At 42.6% G+C, this 18451-nt stretch overlaps 3 protein-coding genes across 3 annotated transcripts; 2 read left to right on the top strand and 1 right to left on the bottom strand.

Moving 5' to 3' along the window:
- Positions 1-389: 389 nt before the first annotated feature.
- LOC144411395 (proteasome assembly chaperone 4-like) lies at positions 390-2610 on the top strand. Its single transcript, XM_078107899.1, has 3 exons — positions 390-692; positions 1523-1598; positions 2244-2610. Exons 1-3 carry the CDS (start codon positions 516-518, stop codon positions 2363-2365), a joined length of 375 nt encoding a protein of 124 aa, XP_077964025.1. The 5' UTR covers positions 390-515; the 3' UTR covers positions 2366-2610.
- Positions 2611-5058: 2448 nt separating this feature from the next.
- LOC120823564 (uncharacterized) lies at positions 5059-9868 on the bottom strand. The gene is made up of 2 exons (XM_040183638.2): positions 9622-9868; positions 5059-8624 (listed from the first exon to the last, which is right to left on the bottom strand). The coding sequence occupies exon 2, from the start codon at positions 8605-8607 to the stop codon at positions 7471-7473; it is 1137 nt and encodes a 378-aa protein (XP_040039572.2). The 5' UTR covers positions 8608-8624; positions 9622-9868; the 3' UTR covers positions 5059-7470.
- Positions 9869-12286: 2418 nt separating this feature from the next.
- LOC144411394 (proteasome assembly chaperone 4-like) lies at positions 12287-14764 on the top strand. The gene is made up of 3 exons (XM_078107898.1): positions 12287-12572; positions 13677-13752; positions 14398-14764. The coding sequence occupies exons 1-3, from the start codon at positions 12378-12380 to the stop codon at positions 14517-14519; spliced, it is 393 nt and encodes a 130-aa protein (XP_077964024.1). The 5' UTR covers positions 12287-12377; the 3' UTR covers positions 14520-14764.
- Positions 14765-18451: the final 3687 nt, after the last annotated feature.

Here is an 18451-nt window from a genome sequence, read left to right as displayed (position 1 = left end):
GTGGATGCAGGAAATCTTATTGTGAAAGCACAGAATTGGGTTCCCGGACATGTTAACAGCGTTTTTGATAATTTTGACGACCTTCCAACCACATGTATTTGTAAATTAAATATATATGTGACTTTTTTTGTTTGCATTTGCAATTATTGAGACTGATCGGACTCCATAGATTCATGGCGACAATATGAATTTATTGAAGTGTCTTAATCACCACACTGTAGTTTCATGGCGTAAACCAGTTGCAACGATAAGGTCGTACTAATCCTGTTCGTGTGGCCCACCTGGGATTTGGGAGCGGTTTTCTCATCGTGTATCTCATCATAAACGTTTTCCCGGCTCTGACCAGCTGTTTCGGTGTTGCCGTGGACGCGCACGTTCACTTGTGCGTCCTGACGATCGATTGCTTTGGGCTGCCGCTCTCGCGTCACCAGGAAGCAGCGGTAGCCCTTTCTGTTTGTAGCTCGCGCCTTCGCTTTAACGTTAACCGTGGCCGGTAGATACGCACTTGCACGGGGATGAGCGACGCACGCAACGGAGAGGCGTCTGCGGCCATTACGGTGCACAATTTCTCGGAGAGGATTTTGGAGCAGGTGATACACTTCCACGTGATGAAGCTCAGCGGCGGGTTCTTCCTCTGGGTCGGTTCCAGTCCGGTTCTGTCCAACCTCGCGGTGTCGATGGGCAGCAGATACGTGAGGACACGAGTTGCTTCTTTTCTTTTATTGCCTCTTCATACTTGTACGCTACGCGTTTAAACCACGGGCTGTTGATCTGCTACACTTTATTTCGGGGAACAACTTTACTAATTGACGTTTTAACGATACTGAGAGCTTGTAGAACGGGATGTTTCTGTCCTAAAGCTGCTGACGTTATCCATCATTTCACGCCACGCGTAAACATCAGACGTGATCAGTCGATTAACCAGTTACCTCACAATGTAAATAACCATTGCACAGTAGTTATAAACTAGTAAATAAATGATCTACTGCTTTAGTGCACGAGTAATGATGTAATGTGTAATGTGACAGTGTGTCTACAATTCCCCTCAATTGTGTATTTATACATTTTATAAAACTACCTTTTAGAAACTGTTTTAGGCCACGCATTAGTAAATATAAGACTTGTTTTCATCTCTCTAACTTTATTGAGACTTTTTTTCGTTGATGCACAGTCCGATGAGGTTGACAACGAGAATACACGACGTTGAGGAACTGGCACACTTCACTGCTGTTTATTTCAATTGTTATTTCTATACTCATTGACAGATTGTAGTGTGTTGTTTATTGCTCATCGATGGCTTAGTGTCCTCTGACTACAACACAAACCGGAGACAACTGAACTGTTGTCTGACGGGAGTCACTAGGGGTAAAAACAGGGTTCAGGATCTGTTGCCTTCACTTCTATTATTATATAGATATATTAAGAAAGTCAGAATTTTGGATGTGAGACAGTTCATTATTTTTTCCCCCTGAAAAGACACTAACTGCAGGTGTACACATTGTTTTGTTTTTCTTGTCTGCAGGATTCGATGCCATTATCTACATTAGTCATGGGGGACCCATCCAATACCGCTGCTAATTCTATGGCACAGAGATTAGGTAATCATGCATGACGTATAACGTTTTTAGTTACTAAAACGTTGGAGCACTTTTGTAATGTGGTTTGATTTTCTGTATCTTTAAATAGGTTATTTGTATGTTTGAGCTCATTTGAGAAACCCTGAACCGTAAAATGCTAATAATTCTCAAAATGCTGCGCGGATGTTTTGAATTCATGAGTCAGTTAGACATTCATTTGATTTATATTATTTATTTTTTTAAACTCACTTTTTATTTTGTTTTCAACGACATGACAACATGCATTTTCAGGCAGTTACTTTCTTTGTCCATTTTACAGTTGTATGTAGTCTTGTTACACATGATATTCAGGTGCTATGTACATTTGATTTATATCATGGATTTGAATTATTAACTAAGTTCTTCACCGGTCGCATGTCAATTCATCTTTTCAAGTAGATCTTCAACCCTCGCATCATTTCATTAAATGTGTGATAAACACACAGACGTGTTGTGGCAAGCTTTCTACGGTGTTTGTCATTCTAAAAAGGCTTTTAAAAATAATTCCTTTCAGATCTCCACAAACCTCTTAGTCTGACTCTAGTGTAATTGTGTTGTAAAGCAAACAATTCATTTTACAATCCAAACTAAACGGGAGGTAACGGTCTGTGTCTGTCTGTCTTGCAGCAAAGAAGACCAAAAAGCAAGTGTTTGTGAGTTACAGTCTTCCGATGACGGACTCCAACCTCAGTCTTTCGGTGGAGCAGAGGATCAAAAAGGAGGTGGAGCTTCACCCTGAACACTTTTGATCACATTCGATTATTTACTCCTGTTTTGTGTAGAGCTGAGGATAAGATGGGAAGAGGGGTAGAAGTAGCGTTTCTTCCATTTGGAACTCCTGCAGACACTGTCGTGGTACAACAAGAATCACCACAGACTGTCACATCAAGTGTTCTTTTATTGACACAATAAATTAAGTGGTTTATTATCAAAACATGTAGGCCTATGGCTTTTTGTACAAATGCGTCATATTAAAAAAATACCATTAAGAAAACAGCATTAGTGGTTGAGTTTTTTTTCACTGTTGAAAACATACAAACTAGTAAACGGTACAGGGTGTTCAAAATACGTGCTGTGTACTACACATGAATATTGTCTATATGAATGAAAATTGGTTTATCCATTCAAAGATCTTGTATCCTATAAAAGTAAAGTTGATGGTCCCTACATTATGAATGGTACATGTATCCATACATTACATTTGTATGCAGTCCTAAAGGATACTTATCTAGTAAAGTGTATTATTGTACACCGATCACATCTAGGCCAGGTCTGTGCAGGCTGCGCTGCTCTATTCTAATCTTCACAAACGCTTATTTAAAAAAACTGTAAAATATTGTGCTTTCTGGCTATAGTTACACATCCTCGGAGCAGGATTACAACATTACCACAGTACAGAGAACAAGGAGTGGGAATATCTGCTAATTAGAAGGTATTTCAAGCAACAAAACTGCCCTTGGGAGCAGGAGAAAATAAATACTGGTTACCTTGAATTGAAATCCTCTTTTCCTTTAAAAAAAAAAAAGTAACAAGAGTAACAGAGCCATCATGATAAAGCCATTGAAATGCTGAGAAGCGTCATAAGACATACGGTTGCACACTCGACTGGTAAACTCTCATGTCCGTTCAACTCTCAGGTTTTATTCAGCGCCACTCGCCCGTCTCTACGAGCTGCACGTGGAATCTGCCAAAGGTCTCCGGCTGTTGGTCCCATCCGACAACCATCATACACCAATATAGCGGTAATGCTTTCTTGTGTCTACACTGACCTCGTCTGTGAGGAGAAAGTGCCACAACAGACTTCTAGCAGAGGAACAACAAATACCAAATTAAAAAAAGGAAACATGTCAAACCATTTGTGCCCTTTCATGCAAAAGAGAGTGTGGTTTAGCCAAATCCCTGGTGCTCCAACAAGTCGGCTGAACATCACAAACACTTGATTGTGTCTCTGACATTTAGTGCAAAATAACTTCTAAAGAATTACAAGATGCAGTGAAATTTCATCCCTCAAACGAGTCAAAACCCGCAAACGGAAACGTCCCCCGAGCGGACGTTACTCTGAGGGTCCGCTCCGCTTTGCCCGCTTCTTCTACCTGTCGATCCTTCTCGGACGGCAGTGCAACAAACTCCCCAAACAACACTTTCAAATTATTTAACGCACACTGACTTCAGATAGACTTGCTCAAGAACAATATTTTTTCTTTTGGCAACTCCTGAACGAATCATAGTCACAACAAAACTACGCACACAAATATATTACCGTCACCATTAAACAGTTTGTCTGGTTCATCCGAATAATTCATTTTTCTCCTAAAAGTTGTGCGTTGTCCCAGATTCGTCGCTGGATGCTGAAGCGACAACCGGCGCAGTGGGAGGCTTATTGCTCAGGCGCTCGCACCCCGTTGGCCACGGCCTGGTTTCCGATCACCTCCCCGCCGGTGGCCAACGAGTACGAGGCCGGCACCGCCGCCAGAGCGGTCGCCGCGGCCACCGTGGCGCCCCCGGTGGTCGTGAGGTGCAACGGCGTGTCGTGGACGCGGGCGTAGTCCCCGTCGGTCTTGGCCAGGAGGAGGTGCTGCTCCCCCGGATGCAGCAGCGTCTGTCGGGTGAAGCTCTCTCCGTCGGCCAGGCTCTCGGGTAAAGGCTGGCCCCGCGGCTCGGGCAGCAGCAGCAGGCAGATGATGCACAGCAGGGTGCAGCAGGCGAAGATCACGTGGTGCAGGAAGTAGCCCTTCTGGTTGTGGAGCTCCATGATGGGTGCGGTGAGCATGCCGAAGCCGGCGCTGGCCAGGACCAGACCCAGTCCTCCACCCCTGCACGGCGAGTAATTGTTTTAAATGTCCTGCCCCAATTTGAGCTATACGGTAACTCTTAATTGTATTTTATTTGAAATCTAAAAGGAAATACATGTAGGGAAGAAGTTGACAATGCTATCTTCGCATTAACCCTTTGACAAATGCATTTGGTATTCACTTTTTGTTGACTAGTTGGGGCAGTTCAACCCTGTAAGAAGTGGATGCTTCTACATTGTAATCAGTGTACATATGATCTGTCTTAAAGGTCCAAAGAAACCTGACAAAAGTCAAATCTTTGGTGCACTCCACACTATAACATTTTCTTTAACCCAGGTTAAGGAAAATGATTTTTGATTAGCCCCACAGGAATATGGTTGAATACATTTTTGCAATAATTGATTACCCAGTATTACAAATAAAACCACTGTGGGGAAAAAATATTTCAGCAGAAATATAAAAAAAGGCCACCATGTCAAAATAATCATAATAAATATTGGTCAGTAAGGCAACAAAATATAAAAAAAATGTCATTACTTTGGATGAGGGGCCGGCTTTTGGGTTGGATTCATTACCCAATATTTTAAAAAATGTAGGTATTTCCAATTTTTAAATAACTTCATTGTGTAGAGATAACAAGAGAAAAAGAGTTTACGATAACAGAATTTATTTTATGAGGCAAATGAAAAACTTTAAACATATTTAGAATTATTCCTTCTTCTTCAGCCTGAAACGTCCGTCTCCTTCTTGATTTCTGAGAAGATGCAAAGAGGTTGACTTCCTCTCTCATCTGTCCCAGGAGTGAGACAAAAGCCTGGAGGGGTCTCGTCCTGTGGAACACAAACGCAAGTGATGAGAACTTTTGAGCTCAAATACACAACCTTTACATTGTTGAGTTGGATCCGGCCTCCAACGATTGAACTTTAGTCTTAGTGAGGGATTACTTACTTCGCCCAATGAAAGAAGGGCGCCAGCCGCTCTCAAGTCGTCCATCCTTCTCGTCTGGTCCTGCAGTCCTCCATTCTTCTCATCTGGTCCTGCAGTCCTCCATCATTCTCATCTGGTCCTGCAGTCCTCCATTCTTCTCATCTGGTCCTGTAATTGGCTTATCTTGTCCGTCATTAAGGGGATCCTGGATAAGAGTTGTCTGGTTCAGTCCCCTTCACCTTAGGGTTCTTAACTATAAGGACTATAGAGACTTTCTGGAAACTTCAGGTTTGGTATGCATGTTATTATACTTACCTTTGTCTGGTGAAGACATCTAAACGACATGAAGGAAAATACAACACAGAATAACAACCATACCCTGTAAACCTACCTCTGGTCTCTGCATATAGCATCAACTATTAATCAAAATTAAAATTAATAAAGAAGAGGTATGTAAAAACTCTGCTGCAAGATGCAACCTGCTGTCTGTCTGGGACTTTATCAGTCCTGACCAGACTCAAAGGTTTCACATCCTGCAGCGAGCTGAATGTCGCTCTCGATCCAAATCGCTGCTCTCAGCCCACTGACAGTATCTTCTGTGTGTGGGGGGGCCGAGGCCTGAATTAGAGGGAGGAAACAACAGGTACTCATCTGCTCGGATGAGTGTCACTCTCAATCCGAGTCGCTGTCTGGAGCCCACTTCATTGAGAAGGGGCTGAGGCCTGAGGTGGAGGGTTCTGCCTCCAGGTAGTCCTCTTTCCAGGTCATCTGGAGGAGGGGCCAAGGCCTGAGGTAGAAGGGGCTGTGTCCACGTCGCCCTCCTCACTGTTCCTCGGCCTTTTCACTGACCCCGTCCCTTGTCATCCTCTGGCCTGCTTGGTGGACACTCACTGTTCCTCTGTCTTTTCAAACTTACCTGCCATGGGTCGCAAACTCAAAATCCATAAAGAAGATTCATGTAAAAACTCTGCTGCAAGATGCTACCAATAGCCAACTTCGCTAAACACGAGGGAATGCTGTCTGGGGCTTTTTCAGTCCTGACCAGACAAACAAAGGTTTTACATCGTGCAGCAAGCAGAATGTCACTCTCAATCCGAGTCGCTGTCTGGAGCCCACTTCATTGAGAAGGGGCTGAGGCCTGAGGTGGAGGGTTCTGCCTCCAGGTAGTCCTCTTTCCAGGTCATCTGGAGGAGGGGCCAAGGCCTGAGGTAGAAGGGGCTGTGTCCACGTCGCCCTCCTCACTGTTCCTCGGCCTTTTCACTGACCCCGTCCCTTGTCATCCTCTGGCCTGCTTGGTGGACACTCACTGTTCCTCTGTCTTTTCAAACTTACCTGCCATGGGTTGCAAACTCAAAATCCATAAAGAAGATTCATGTAAAAACTCTGCTGCAAGATGCTACCAATAGCCAACTTCGCTAAACACGAGGGAATGCTGTCTGGGGCTTTTTCAGTCCTGACCAGACAAACAAAGGTTTTACATCATGCAGCAAGCAGAATGTCACTCTCAATCCGAGTCGCTGTCTGGAGCACACTTCATTGAGAAGGGGCTGAGGCCTGAGGTGGAGGGTTCTGCCTCCAGGTAGTCCTCTTTCCAGGTCATCTGGAGGAGGGGCCAAGGCCTGAGGTAGAAGGGGCTGTGTCCACGTCGCCCTCCTCACTGTTCCTCGGCCTTTTCACTGACCCCATCCTTTGTCATCCTCTGGCCTGCTTGGTGGACACTCACTGTTCCTCTGTCTTTTCAAACTTACCTGCCACGGGTCGCAAACTTAAAATCCATAAAGAAGATTCATGTAAAAACTCTGCTGCAAGATGCTACCAATAGCCAACTTCGCTAAACACGAGGGAATGCTGTCTGGGGCTTTTTTAGTCCTGACCAGACAAACAAAGGTTTTACATCCTGCAGCAAGCAGAATGTCGCTGTCAATCGAAGTCAGTATATTGGGGGGGCTGAGGCCTGAAGTTGAGGGAGGAAACCACTTAGTCCTTTGCTCGGCTCTTTTTTGAGGAGAAAACCAGGCCTGGTGGAGGGTGCTGCCTCCCTGTAGTCCTCTTCTCCGGTCCTCTAAGTGGAGGAGGGGTGTGTTCCTCCTCATCGTTTCTCTGCCTTCTTCATACTTACCGGCCTCTTGTCACTCTCAATCCGAGTCGCTGTCTGGAGCCCACTGCCAGTATCTTCTGTGTGTGGGGAGGGTGAGGCCTGAAGTGGAGGGTGCTGAGTCCCTGTAGTCCTCTTCCCTGGTCCTCTTGGTGGAGGAGGGGCCGAGGCCTGAAGTGGAGGGTGCTGAGTCCCTGTAGTCCTCTTCCCTGGTCCTCTTGGTGGAAGAGGGGCCGAGGCCTGAAGTGGAGGGTGCTGAGTTCCTGTAGTCCTCTTCCCTGGTCCTCTTGGTGGAGGAGGGGCCGAGGCCTGAAGTGGAGGGTGCTGAGTCCCTGTAGTCCTCTTCCCTGGTCCTCTTGGTGGAGGAGGGGCCGAGGCCTGAAGTGGAGGGTGCTGAGTCCCTGTAGTCCTCTTCCCTGGTCCTCTTGGTGGAGGAGGGGCCGAGGCCTGAAGTGGAGGGTGCTGAGTCCCTGTAGTCCTCTTCCCTGGTCCTCTTGGTGGAAAAGGCGCCGAGGCCTGAAGTGGAGGGTGCTGAGTCCCTGTAGTCCTCTTCCCTGGTCCTCTTGGTGGAGGAGGGGCCTTGACCTGAAGTACAAGGGGCTGTGTCCACGTGGTCCTCCTCACCGATCCTCTGCCTCTTCACACTTACCTGCCCTGTGTCGTCCTCTTGCCTGCTCCTCTTGGTGGACACTCCTGACATCTGAGGGACGGGGGTTGACGCATCTTTAGGACACTCCACGTGAGAAGAAGGTTGGGGCAGCAAGAAAGGGCCATCTTCATTTTCCTCTTCTTCCTCCCAGTCTATTCCTTCCACCTCGTCGTCAAACATCAAGGAGTCGTATCCAGAATCGTCGCTCTCCCATTCGAACTCGTCCTCCTCCTCCTCCTCCATGTCCTGTAACATCCTGTCCGCCTCCAGAGCATAGTACGCCAAATCCCTCCCGAAGTCCAAATGGTACGCCATCTCTTCATAGTCCTCCTCCTCTTCCTCCTCTTCCTCCTCTTCCTCCTCTTCTTTTTCCTCTTCCTCCTCCTCGTCAAAGAAGGCCAAGGGAAGAAACTCACCTTCACCCACAACATAAAGCTCACCTACCTCTACCTCATCAGAGGGGTTGCAGATGGGGAGAACACCGGGGTTGTCGCCGAGGATCCTGCAGTCTTCAGCGGGACGCTCCATGACTCAGCCAACACCAGCTTTGAAGGAAACATTTAAACTGTCAGGATCTGTCATTACATGAAATAGTTCTTACATAAGCAATAATAAAATATTTCATTTGTAAAGTCGACAGCTGATCACCACAGAAACTATGACTGCACGACACAAGGAGTCACCAACACACATGAAGCATGTCCTTTGAACCGTAACATGAAACAGCTCTGCCTCTGTCAAGCTGAACAGATAACACATGGCAAACCAACTATAACAATAATAATACAACAATTAATGTAAATAATATCCTGTTGTGGTTTTATGTGGCAAAAAAAAATGCGGTAGGGTTTCTAATATAAAAAAGCTTCTAATCAGCGGGTCAACTGAGCCACTGTTGGAGCTCTGGACAGAGACGTGGATTCTGCATGTGTGTCATTACTTTGCAATAAAAAGCGTGGACCTGTTTGATGTGCATTGAACTAGTGAGTCAGTGAAACACGGCGGCATTGATCCAACATAACCACTTGATCTTCTTTAATGTCTCTTTATTCTACCAGACAGTGTATGAGTTGCACATCGCAGCGCGTGAGGAGGTGCAGCACGCGCACATCGCGCAATACCAGAGACGTGGTGTGTGCAGCGTGCAACAATACATTCATAGAAGTTTCAACCATCGTGACGTCGCCTCTCAGCCGTCGCTATCGAATCATCATTCGGATCACTATTTAAACGTTCTATGAATACGTTCTCAGCGCCATCTTTTTTCACAAATTTCAATGTTAAACTTCGACGATTTGATACCCTAAAACCGAAATAATAGTGTTTTAAAAGCTCTACACTAATTGTTGACACATTCCGCAGATGTCCCGCGACATTTAACTGACCCCGCGCCTCAAATAATCCTCCTACAGGGAGAAATCATCGACTGAGTGTCTTTGTCCACCAAATCACACTTCTTTCACCGTTAAACTCAATGTATCGTACTCATTTGTAAGCTGGGAACCCTTCTAAGGGCGTAAGGGGGTCAGAAAGTTGTCTTACTTGCGCACCGGAGGTCCCAATCACAGCCGACGTCCTCCAGCAGGTGCTCGTCCGCGATGCTCAGCCGCCTGAGGGCCTTTTTCAGCCTCTTCTGTGCTCCACAAGAGTTGTTATCTAGTAGTTCACTTCTCCAACAAGATTCGTATCGATAGATTTCGTCCAGCAGTTAAAAACTCAAAGAGTTCGCTTTCAACAGTTTGATTTCACAAGAGGTTTAAAGTTCGTGTTCAAGTCAAAGTGCAAATGGAACGATCAGAAAGTCTGCTGACCTTAAGTAACCTCGGGCGGGTCATCGCTCCGTTGCCAAGGCACTTAAGAACGCGCGTGCGTGCCTGTTTGTGCTCTCGTTTTTATTATATAGATCTCGTTTTTTAATTGATTACGGTATTATTTATGTTCTTTTTAGCGATTCATGCCCATTCAATACAGTTTACTTGTGAACATCTTTTTCTTAAACTCCAAAAAAGCGGCATATGTTTGTATGTATTTAATTTAATTATTGAAATAACAGGTCTTAAGTTGCGCTAGAAGATCAATGTGAGAGTTTACGGTGAGATTTAGATGATGAGTTGGGAATTAATAAACCACCAGAAATTAAACTGTTTACTTAAAGGTGTATTTAAAGGACATTTTATAAACTTATGAAATGTAAACTTTGGAGTGATATCACAACGTTTACACATGTTTAAAATCATTCAATCTGAACTATATTTATGTGGATATCATAAATCCGAAGTATCCGTGTTTCGCTGAAAACACGGTTTTTCGGATGCAACATAGTCAGAGGTTCAAAGTAAGATTGTTTTTAGGTTGGACTATTTTGTGATTGATTTCATTTTGGTCAAATTCATGATTCATCAAACGGTTTCAGCTTTAAAGTATTCCTGTATCACATGAATAATAATATTATAATAACCGTCGTGCGTTGCCATTTAAATACATGTGATCTAACACCCTCAGAGGTGAAATGATCGGAGCAATTAAAGCGGATTTCTTGAAGCCTTTTGATGGAATATAAACGCGATCGAGTTTTTTTTGTGTTTTTCATGAGCTCTGGTTTTAGGTTTGTTATTGCAGATATTCTGCATTAGTGTGTCAGTGAGGTGAAGAACTACAGCACTGCTTCAACATGTTTAGGAAAGGATTCTAAATTGAGATGAACGTGTCACCTTCATTCAGCTGCCAACGAAGAAAAAATGTATACAAGTATTTATCATAATTCAACCTCCACATTGAGAGACAAAATCACGGTATTTAAACCCCACGTTTAGGACTGTTACGTCCGGTCCATAAGGGAATACGGTGTTGGCACAACAACTTATTAAGACAACTTAATAATACAACTTAATAAGTTGTTGGCACCCCCTCTCTCCCTCTCTCCCCGCACGCGCACAGACATTTTGGGGGGCAGGTGCTCAAAATCCCCCAACAAAAGGACACCCATCGCCAAAATTATTCATGAAATTAAAAATAATATTGATAAATAAATAAACAGACAGAGTTGAAGCATAAGCAGCATTACATTAATAATATACCACAATACACCTCACCAGACCGTCATGTAGCTCAACTTAAGACCTGTGATTTCAATAATTAAAATAATTAAATTAAATTATAGTGAACGGCACTTTAAGCCTGATTTCAGTTGTTGACTTCCTCCTGTAATGAGACATCTCGTCTTAGAATAACGGATGAGGAAGAAGAGGAGAATATTTAAAGTAGATGAACATGTTTCCTACAGGGAACATTTTGATTAAAACATGAATGTTTCTAAGAAATGAAGTCAGGCAACTGAAAGCACAAACTAATCAAATAAAACAAATTCAAATCCCGAGTTCAACAAGATGTGTGAGCGATCAGAAAGATGTGTGTTAACTGCTCCCAAAATAACAAAATCCTAAATATTCTAATAGGCTAATTTACTCGCTCCAACGTTAATGGTAACTTGATCTCAACTGTCTCTAGTGACTAAAATCAGCCAACGAATCAGAGGGTTTGTTATTGAACCCTGTAACACATCTAGTTGTCTTTTTCTATATATTATGGTATAATACTAAATACTAAATTCATGTATTAATTAATATGTTTTACTGTTGAGGCGGCATGAAGTTAAATAGTCACCATACAACTAAAAATGATTATATAGTGATAAACTAACGTAATTTACATGTCTAACTACTGCAGAAAGTAGACTCGGTCGTGCGACGCTGGGGCGACGTAGAAAGAAGAAAGAAAGAGCTTTTATTGCACTATTTAAAGGTGGATGCAGGAAATCTTATTGTGAAAGGACAGAATTGGGTTCCCGGATATGTTAACAGCGTTTTTAATAATTTTGACGACCTTCTTACCACATTTATTTGTAAATTAAATATATATGTGACTTTTTGTGTTTGCATTTGCAATTATTGAGACTGATCGGACTCCATAGATTCATGGCGACAATATGAATTTATTGAAGTGTTTCAATCACCACACTGTAGTTTCATGGCGTAAACCAGTTGCAACGATAAGGTCGTACTAATCCTGTTCGTGTGGCCCACCTGGGATTTGGGAGCGGTTTTCTCATCGTGTATCTCATCATAAACGTTTTCCCGGCTCTGACCAGCTGTTTCGGTGTTGCCGTGGACGCGCACGTTCACTTGTGCGTCCTGACGATCGATTGCTTTGGGCTGCCGCTCTCGCGTCACCAGGAAGCAGCGGTAGCCCTTTCTGTTTGTAGCTCGCGCCTTCGCTTTAACGTTAACCGTGGCCGGTAGATGCGCACTTGCACGGGGATGAGCGACGCACGCAACGGAGAGGCGTCTGCGGCCATTACGGTGCACAATTTCTCGGAGAGGATTTTGGAGCAGGTGATACACTTCCACGTGATGAAGCTCAGCGGCGGGTTCTTCCTCTGGGTCGGTTCCAGTCCGGTTCTGTCCAACCTCGCGGTGTCGATGGGCAGCAGATACGTGAGGACACGAGTGACGTTACACGTTCAAAGGGGTTTTGCTTCTTTTCTTTTATTGCCTCTTCATACTTGTACGCTACGCGTTTAAACCACGGGCTGTTGATCTGCTACACTTTATTTCGGGGAACAACTTTACTAATTGACGTTTTAACGATACTGAGAGCTTGTAGAACGGGATGTTTCTGTCCTAAAGCTGCTGACGTTATCCATCATTTCACGCCACGCGTAAACATCAGACGTGATCAGTCGATTAACCAGTTACCTCACAATGTAAATAACCATTGCACAGTAGTTATAAACTAGTAAATAAATGATCTACTGCTTTAGTGCACGAGTAATGATGTAATGTGTAATGTGACAGTGTGTCTACAATTCCCCTCAATTGTGTATTTATACATTTTATAAAACTACCTTTTAGAAACTGTTTTAGGCCACGCATTAGTAAATATAAGACTTGTTTTCATCTCTCTAACTTTATTGAGACTTTTTTTCGTTGATGCACAGTCCGATGAGGTTGACAACGAGAATACACGACGTTGAGGAACTGGCACACTTCACTGCTGTTTATTTCAATTGTTATTTCTATACTCATTGACAGATTGTAGTGTGTTGTTTATTGCTCATCGATGGCTTAGTGTCCTCTGACTACAACACAAACCGGAGACAACTGAACTGTTGTCTGACGGGAGTCACTAGGGGTAAAAACAGGGTTCAGGATCTGTTGCCTTCACTTCTATTATTATATAGATATATTAAGAAATATATCTCCAAAGTCCAAAGACATGCTCTGGGGATCAGGTTGATTGGGGACTCTAAATTGCCCGTAGATGTGTGAATGTGAGTGTGAATGGTTGTGTGTCTCTGTGTAGCCCTGCGATTGGCTGGCGACCAATCCAGGATGTACCCTGTCTATCGCCCGAAGTTGGCTGGGATGGACTCCAGCCCCCCCGCGACCCTGTGTGCAGGATAAGCGGTTTGACAATGGATGGATGGATGGATATATTAAGAAAGTCAGAATTTTGGATGTGAGACAGTTCATTATTTTTTCCCCCTGAAAAGACACTAACTGCAGGTGTACACATTGTTTTGTTTTTCTTGTCTGCAGGATTCGATGCCATTATCTACATTAGTCATGGGGGACCCATCCAATACCGCTGCTAATTCTATGGCACAGAGATTAGGTAATCATGCATGACGTATAACGTTTTTAGTTACTAAAACGTTGGAGCACTTTTGTAATGTGGTTTGATTTTCTGTATCTTTAAATAGGTTATTTGTATGTTTGAGCTCATTTGAGAAACCCTGAACCGTAAAATGCTAATAATTCTCAAAATGCTGCGCGGATGTTTTGAATTCATGAGTCAGTTAGACATTCATTTGATTTATATTATTTATTTTTTTAAACTCACTTTTTATTTTGTTTTCAACGACATGACAACATGCATTTTCAGGCAGTTACTTTCTTTGTCCATTTTACAGTTGTATGTAGTCTTGTTACACATGATATTCAGGTGCTATGTACATTTGATTTATATCATGGATTTGAATTATTAACTAAGTTCTTCACCGGTCGCATGTCAATTCATCTTTTCAAGTAGATCTTCAACCCTCGCATCATTTCATTAAATGTGTGATAAACACACAGACGTGTTGTGGCAAGCTTTCTACGGTGTTTGTCATTCTAAAAAGGCTTTTAAAAATAATTCCTTTCAGATCTCCACAAACCTCTTAGTCTGACTCTAGTGTAATTGTGTTGTAAAGCAAACAATTCATTTTACAATCCAAACTAAACGGGAGGTAACGGTCTGTGTCTGTCTGTCTTGCAGCAAAGAAGACCAAAAAGCAAGTGTTTGTGAGTTACAGTCTTCCGATGACGGACTCCAACCTCAGTCTTTCGGTGGAGCAGAGGATCAAAAAGGAGGTGGAGCTTCACCCTGAACACTTTTGATCACATTCGATTATTTACTCCTGTTTTGTGTAGAGCTGAGGATAAGATGGGAAGAGGGGTAGAAGTAGCGTTTCTTCCATTTGGAACTCCTGCAGACACTGTCGTGGTACAACAAGAATCACCACAAACTGTCACATCAAGTGTTCTTTTATTGACACAATAAATTAAGTGGTTTATTATCAAAACATGTAGGCCTATGGCTTTTTGTACAAATGCGTCATATTAAAAAAATACCATTAAGAAAACAGCATTAGTGGTTGAGTTTTTTTTCACTGTTGAAAACATACAAACTAGTAAACGGTACAGGGTGTTCAAAATACGTGCTGTGTACTACACATGAATATTGTCTATATGAATGAAAATTGGTTTATCCATTCAAAGATCTTGTATCCTATAAAAGTAAAGTTGATGGTCCCTACATTATGAATGGTACATGTATCCATACATTACATTTGTATGCAGTCCTAAAGGATACTTATCTAGTAAAGTGTATTATTGTACACCGATCACATCTAGGCCAGGTCTGTGCAGGCTGCGCTGCTCTATTCTAATCTTCACAAACGCTTATTTAAAAAAACTGTAAAATATTGTGCTTTCTGGCTATAGTTACACATCCTCGGAGCAGGATTACAACATTACCACAGTACAGAGAACAAGGAGTGGGAATATCTGCTAATTAGAAGGTATTTCAAGCAACAAAACTGCCCTTGGGAGCAGGAGAAAATAAATACTGGTTACCTTGAATTGAAATCCTCTGTTCCTTTAAAAAAAAAAAAAAAAAACTAACAGAGCCATCATGATAAAGCCATTGAAATGCTGAGAAGCGTCATAAGACATACGGTTGCACACTCGACTGGTAAACTCTCATGTCCGTTCAACTCTCAGGTTTTATTCAGCGCCACTCGCCCGTCTCTACGAGCTGCACGTGGAATCTGCCAAAGGTCTCCGGCTGTTGGTCCCATCCGACAACCATCATACACCAATATAGCGGTAATGCTTTCTTGTGTCTACACTGACCTCGTCTGTGAGGAGAAAGTGCCACAACAGACTTCTAGCAGAGGAACAACAAATACCAAATTAAAAAAAGGAAACATGTCAAACCATTTGTGCCCTTTCATGCAAAAGAGAGTGTTAGTGGTTTAGCCAAATCCCTGGTGCTCCAACAAGTCGGCTGAACATCACAAACACTTGATTGTGTCTCTGACATTTAGTGCAAAATAACTTCTAAAGAATTACAAGATGCAGTGAAATTTTCTCCCTCAAACGAGTCAAAACCGCAAACGGAAACGTCCCCCGAGCGGACGTTACTCTGAGGGTCCGCTCCGCTTTGCCCGCTTCTTCTACCTGTCGATCCTTCTCGGACGGCAGTGCAACAAACTCCCCAAACAACACTTTCAAATTATTTAACGCACACTGACTTCAGATAGACTTGCTCAAGAACAATATTTTTTCTTTTGGCAACTCCTGAATGAATCATAGTCACAACAACGTGGCGCCCCCGGTGGTCGTGAGGTGCAACGGCGTGTCGTGGACGCGGGCGTAGTCCCCGTCGGTCTTGGCCAGTAGGAGGTGCTGTTCCCCCGGATGCAGCAGCGTCTGTCGGGTGAAGCTCTCTCCGTCGGCCAGGCTCTCGGGTAAAGGCTGGCCCCGCGGCTCGGGCAGCAGCAGCAGGCAGATGATGCACAGCAGGGTGCAGCAGGCGAAGATCACGTGGTGCAGGAAGTAGCCCTTCTGGTTGTGGAGAACCCTTTTTTTTGTGTCTGAAATCTAGATTACACCTGATGCCAGAGGGTAGACACAATATCCACCTGAGGTACGCTGATGAATTCAACCAACTGGTGGAAAACTTTCTGGAACACACTTCAGAAAATCCAAAATAATGCCTGATTCTTTTGTGCACAAGGATCAGAGAGAATACAATTAATTGCGTTCAGACGCTTAGTTTAAAAATGTCTAAACTTTACTCAATTGTTATATACCCCTTTAAGAGAGAGAGAAGTTATTTGTCAAGTAAATTACTTGCTGCTCTCATCATGCATCTTGATATTTGTTGTAATTGTGGCTAATAAAACCTTGAAAAACAAAGATTCATTCAAGGCTTAACTATACAGCTGAAGTTAAGATGTTGTGAATTTTGTTAATTAATGAAGTCAGTTACATTACAAGACTTAATTTGAACAATGTCTCTCTGGAAATGAATTAATTGGCTTAAATAGACTTGGTTATGTTCCATTCATTAAATAGTTATCTCAGTTAATTTGATTTACGTTAATTGCTTTGCAGATTCAGAATATCATCAGAAAATTAGTAATTAGTAAGTAATTAGTAAATCTATAATTATATAATTATAGATTAAGGTACCCAACAGTATATTTGCTCTACATTTTTTGGCTGCAACTGAAATTTAAGTAAATATAATCCAATTATAAATATTAATGTAAAACAGGCCTTTGCGCCTATTTAGATGTTTGGTCAAGTTTGAGGCTGATACCTGATACCTACTTGTACTTTTATTTAACATTTTGAACATATGAATTTTACTTGAAAGTGTTTCTGCAATATGTACCCGACACTCCGCCACATGCCGGGTTCACCTCCAGACCAATCTTTGTTTGCTTACTTATAAAACTGGACTGTGTCTCTGTTGCATCTTACTGTCAGTGGAGTAATTGTTTTAAATGTCCTGCCCCAATTTGAGGTACGGTAACTCTTAATTGTATTTTATTTGAAATCTAATAGTAATTTATTTGCAGTTGTGTGTGATTCCTTTGATTGATTGGTGGACTACTAAAAGGAAATACATGTAGGGAAGAAGTTGACAATGCTATCTTGCATTAACGCTTTAACAAATGCATTTGGTATTAACTTTTTGTTGACTAGTTGGGGCAGTTCAACCCTGTAAGAAGTGGATGCTTCTACATTGTAATCAGTGTACATATGATCTGTCTTAAAGGTCCAAAGAAACCTGACAAAAGTCAAATCTTTGGTGCACTCCACACTATAACATTTTCTTTAACCCAGGTTAAGGAAAATGATTTTTGATTAGCCCCACAGGAATATGGTTGAATACATTTTTGCAATAATTGATTACCCAGTATTACAAATAAAACCACTGTGGGGAAAAAATATTTCAGCAGAAATATAAAAAAAGGCCACCGTGTCAAAATAATCATAATAAATATTGGTCAGTAAGGCCACAAAATATAAAAAAAATGTCATTACTTTGGATGAGGGGCCGGCTTTTGGGTTGGATTCATTACCCAATATTTTAAAAAATGTAGGTATTTCCAATTTTTAAATAACTTCATTGTGTAGAGAAAACAAGAGAAAAAGAGTTTACGATAACAGAATTTATTTCATGAGGCAAATGAAAAACTTTAAACATATTTAGAATTATTCCTTCTTCTTCAGCCTGAAACGTCCGTCTCCTTCTTGATTTCTGAGAAGATGCAAAGAGGTTGACTTCCTCTCTCATCTGTCCCAGGAGTGAGACCAAAGCCTGGAGGGGTCTCGTCCTGTGGAACACAAACACAAGTGATGAGAACTTTTGAGCTCAAATACACAACCTTTACATTGTTGAGTTGGATCCGGCCTCCAACGATTGAACTTTAGTCTTAGTGAGGGATTACTTACTTTGCCCAATGAAAGAAGGGTGCCAGCCGCTCTTAAGTCGTCCATCCTTCTCGTCTGGTCCTGCAGTCCTCCATCCTTCTCATCTGGTCCTGTAATTGGCTTATCTTGTCCGTCGTTAAGGGGATCCTGGATAAGCGTTGTCTGGTTCAGTCCCCTTCACCTTAGGGTTCTTAACTATAAGGACTATAGAGACTTTCTGGAAACTTCAGGTTTGGTATGCATGTTATTATACTTACCTTTGTCTGGTGAAGACATCTAAACGACATGAAGGAAAATACAACACAGAATAACAACCATAC

The sequence above is a fragment of the Gasterosteus aculeatus genome, chromosome 8 (genome assembly GCF_964276395.1).
Source record: "Gasterosteus aculeatus chromosome 8, fGasAcu3.hap1.1, whole genome shotgun sequence".
In the NCBI taxonomy this organism is placed as follows: domain Eukaryota; kingdom Metazoa; phylum Chordata; class Actinopteri; order Perciformes; family Gasterosteidae; genus Gasterosteus; species Gasterosteus aculeatus.
This window is presented reverse-complemented; position numbering and strand designations above follow the sequence as displayed.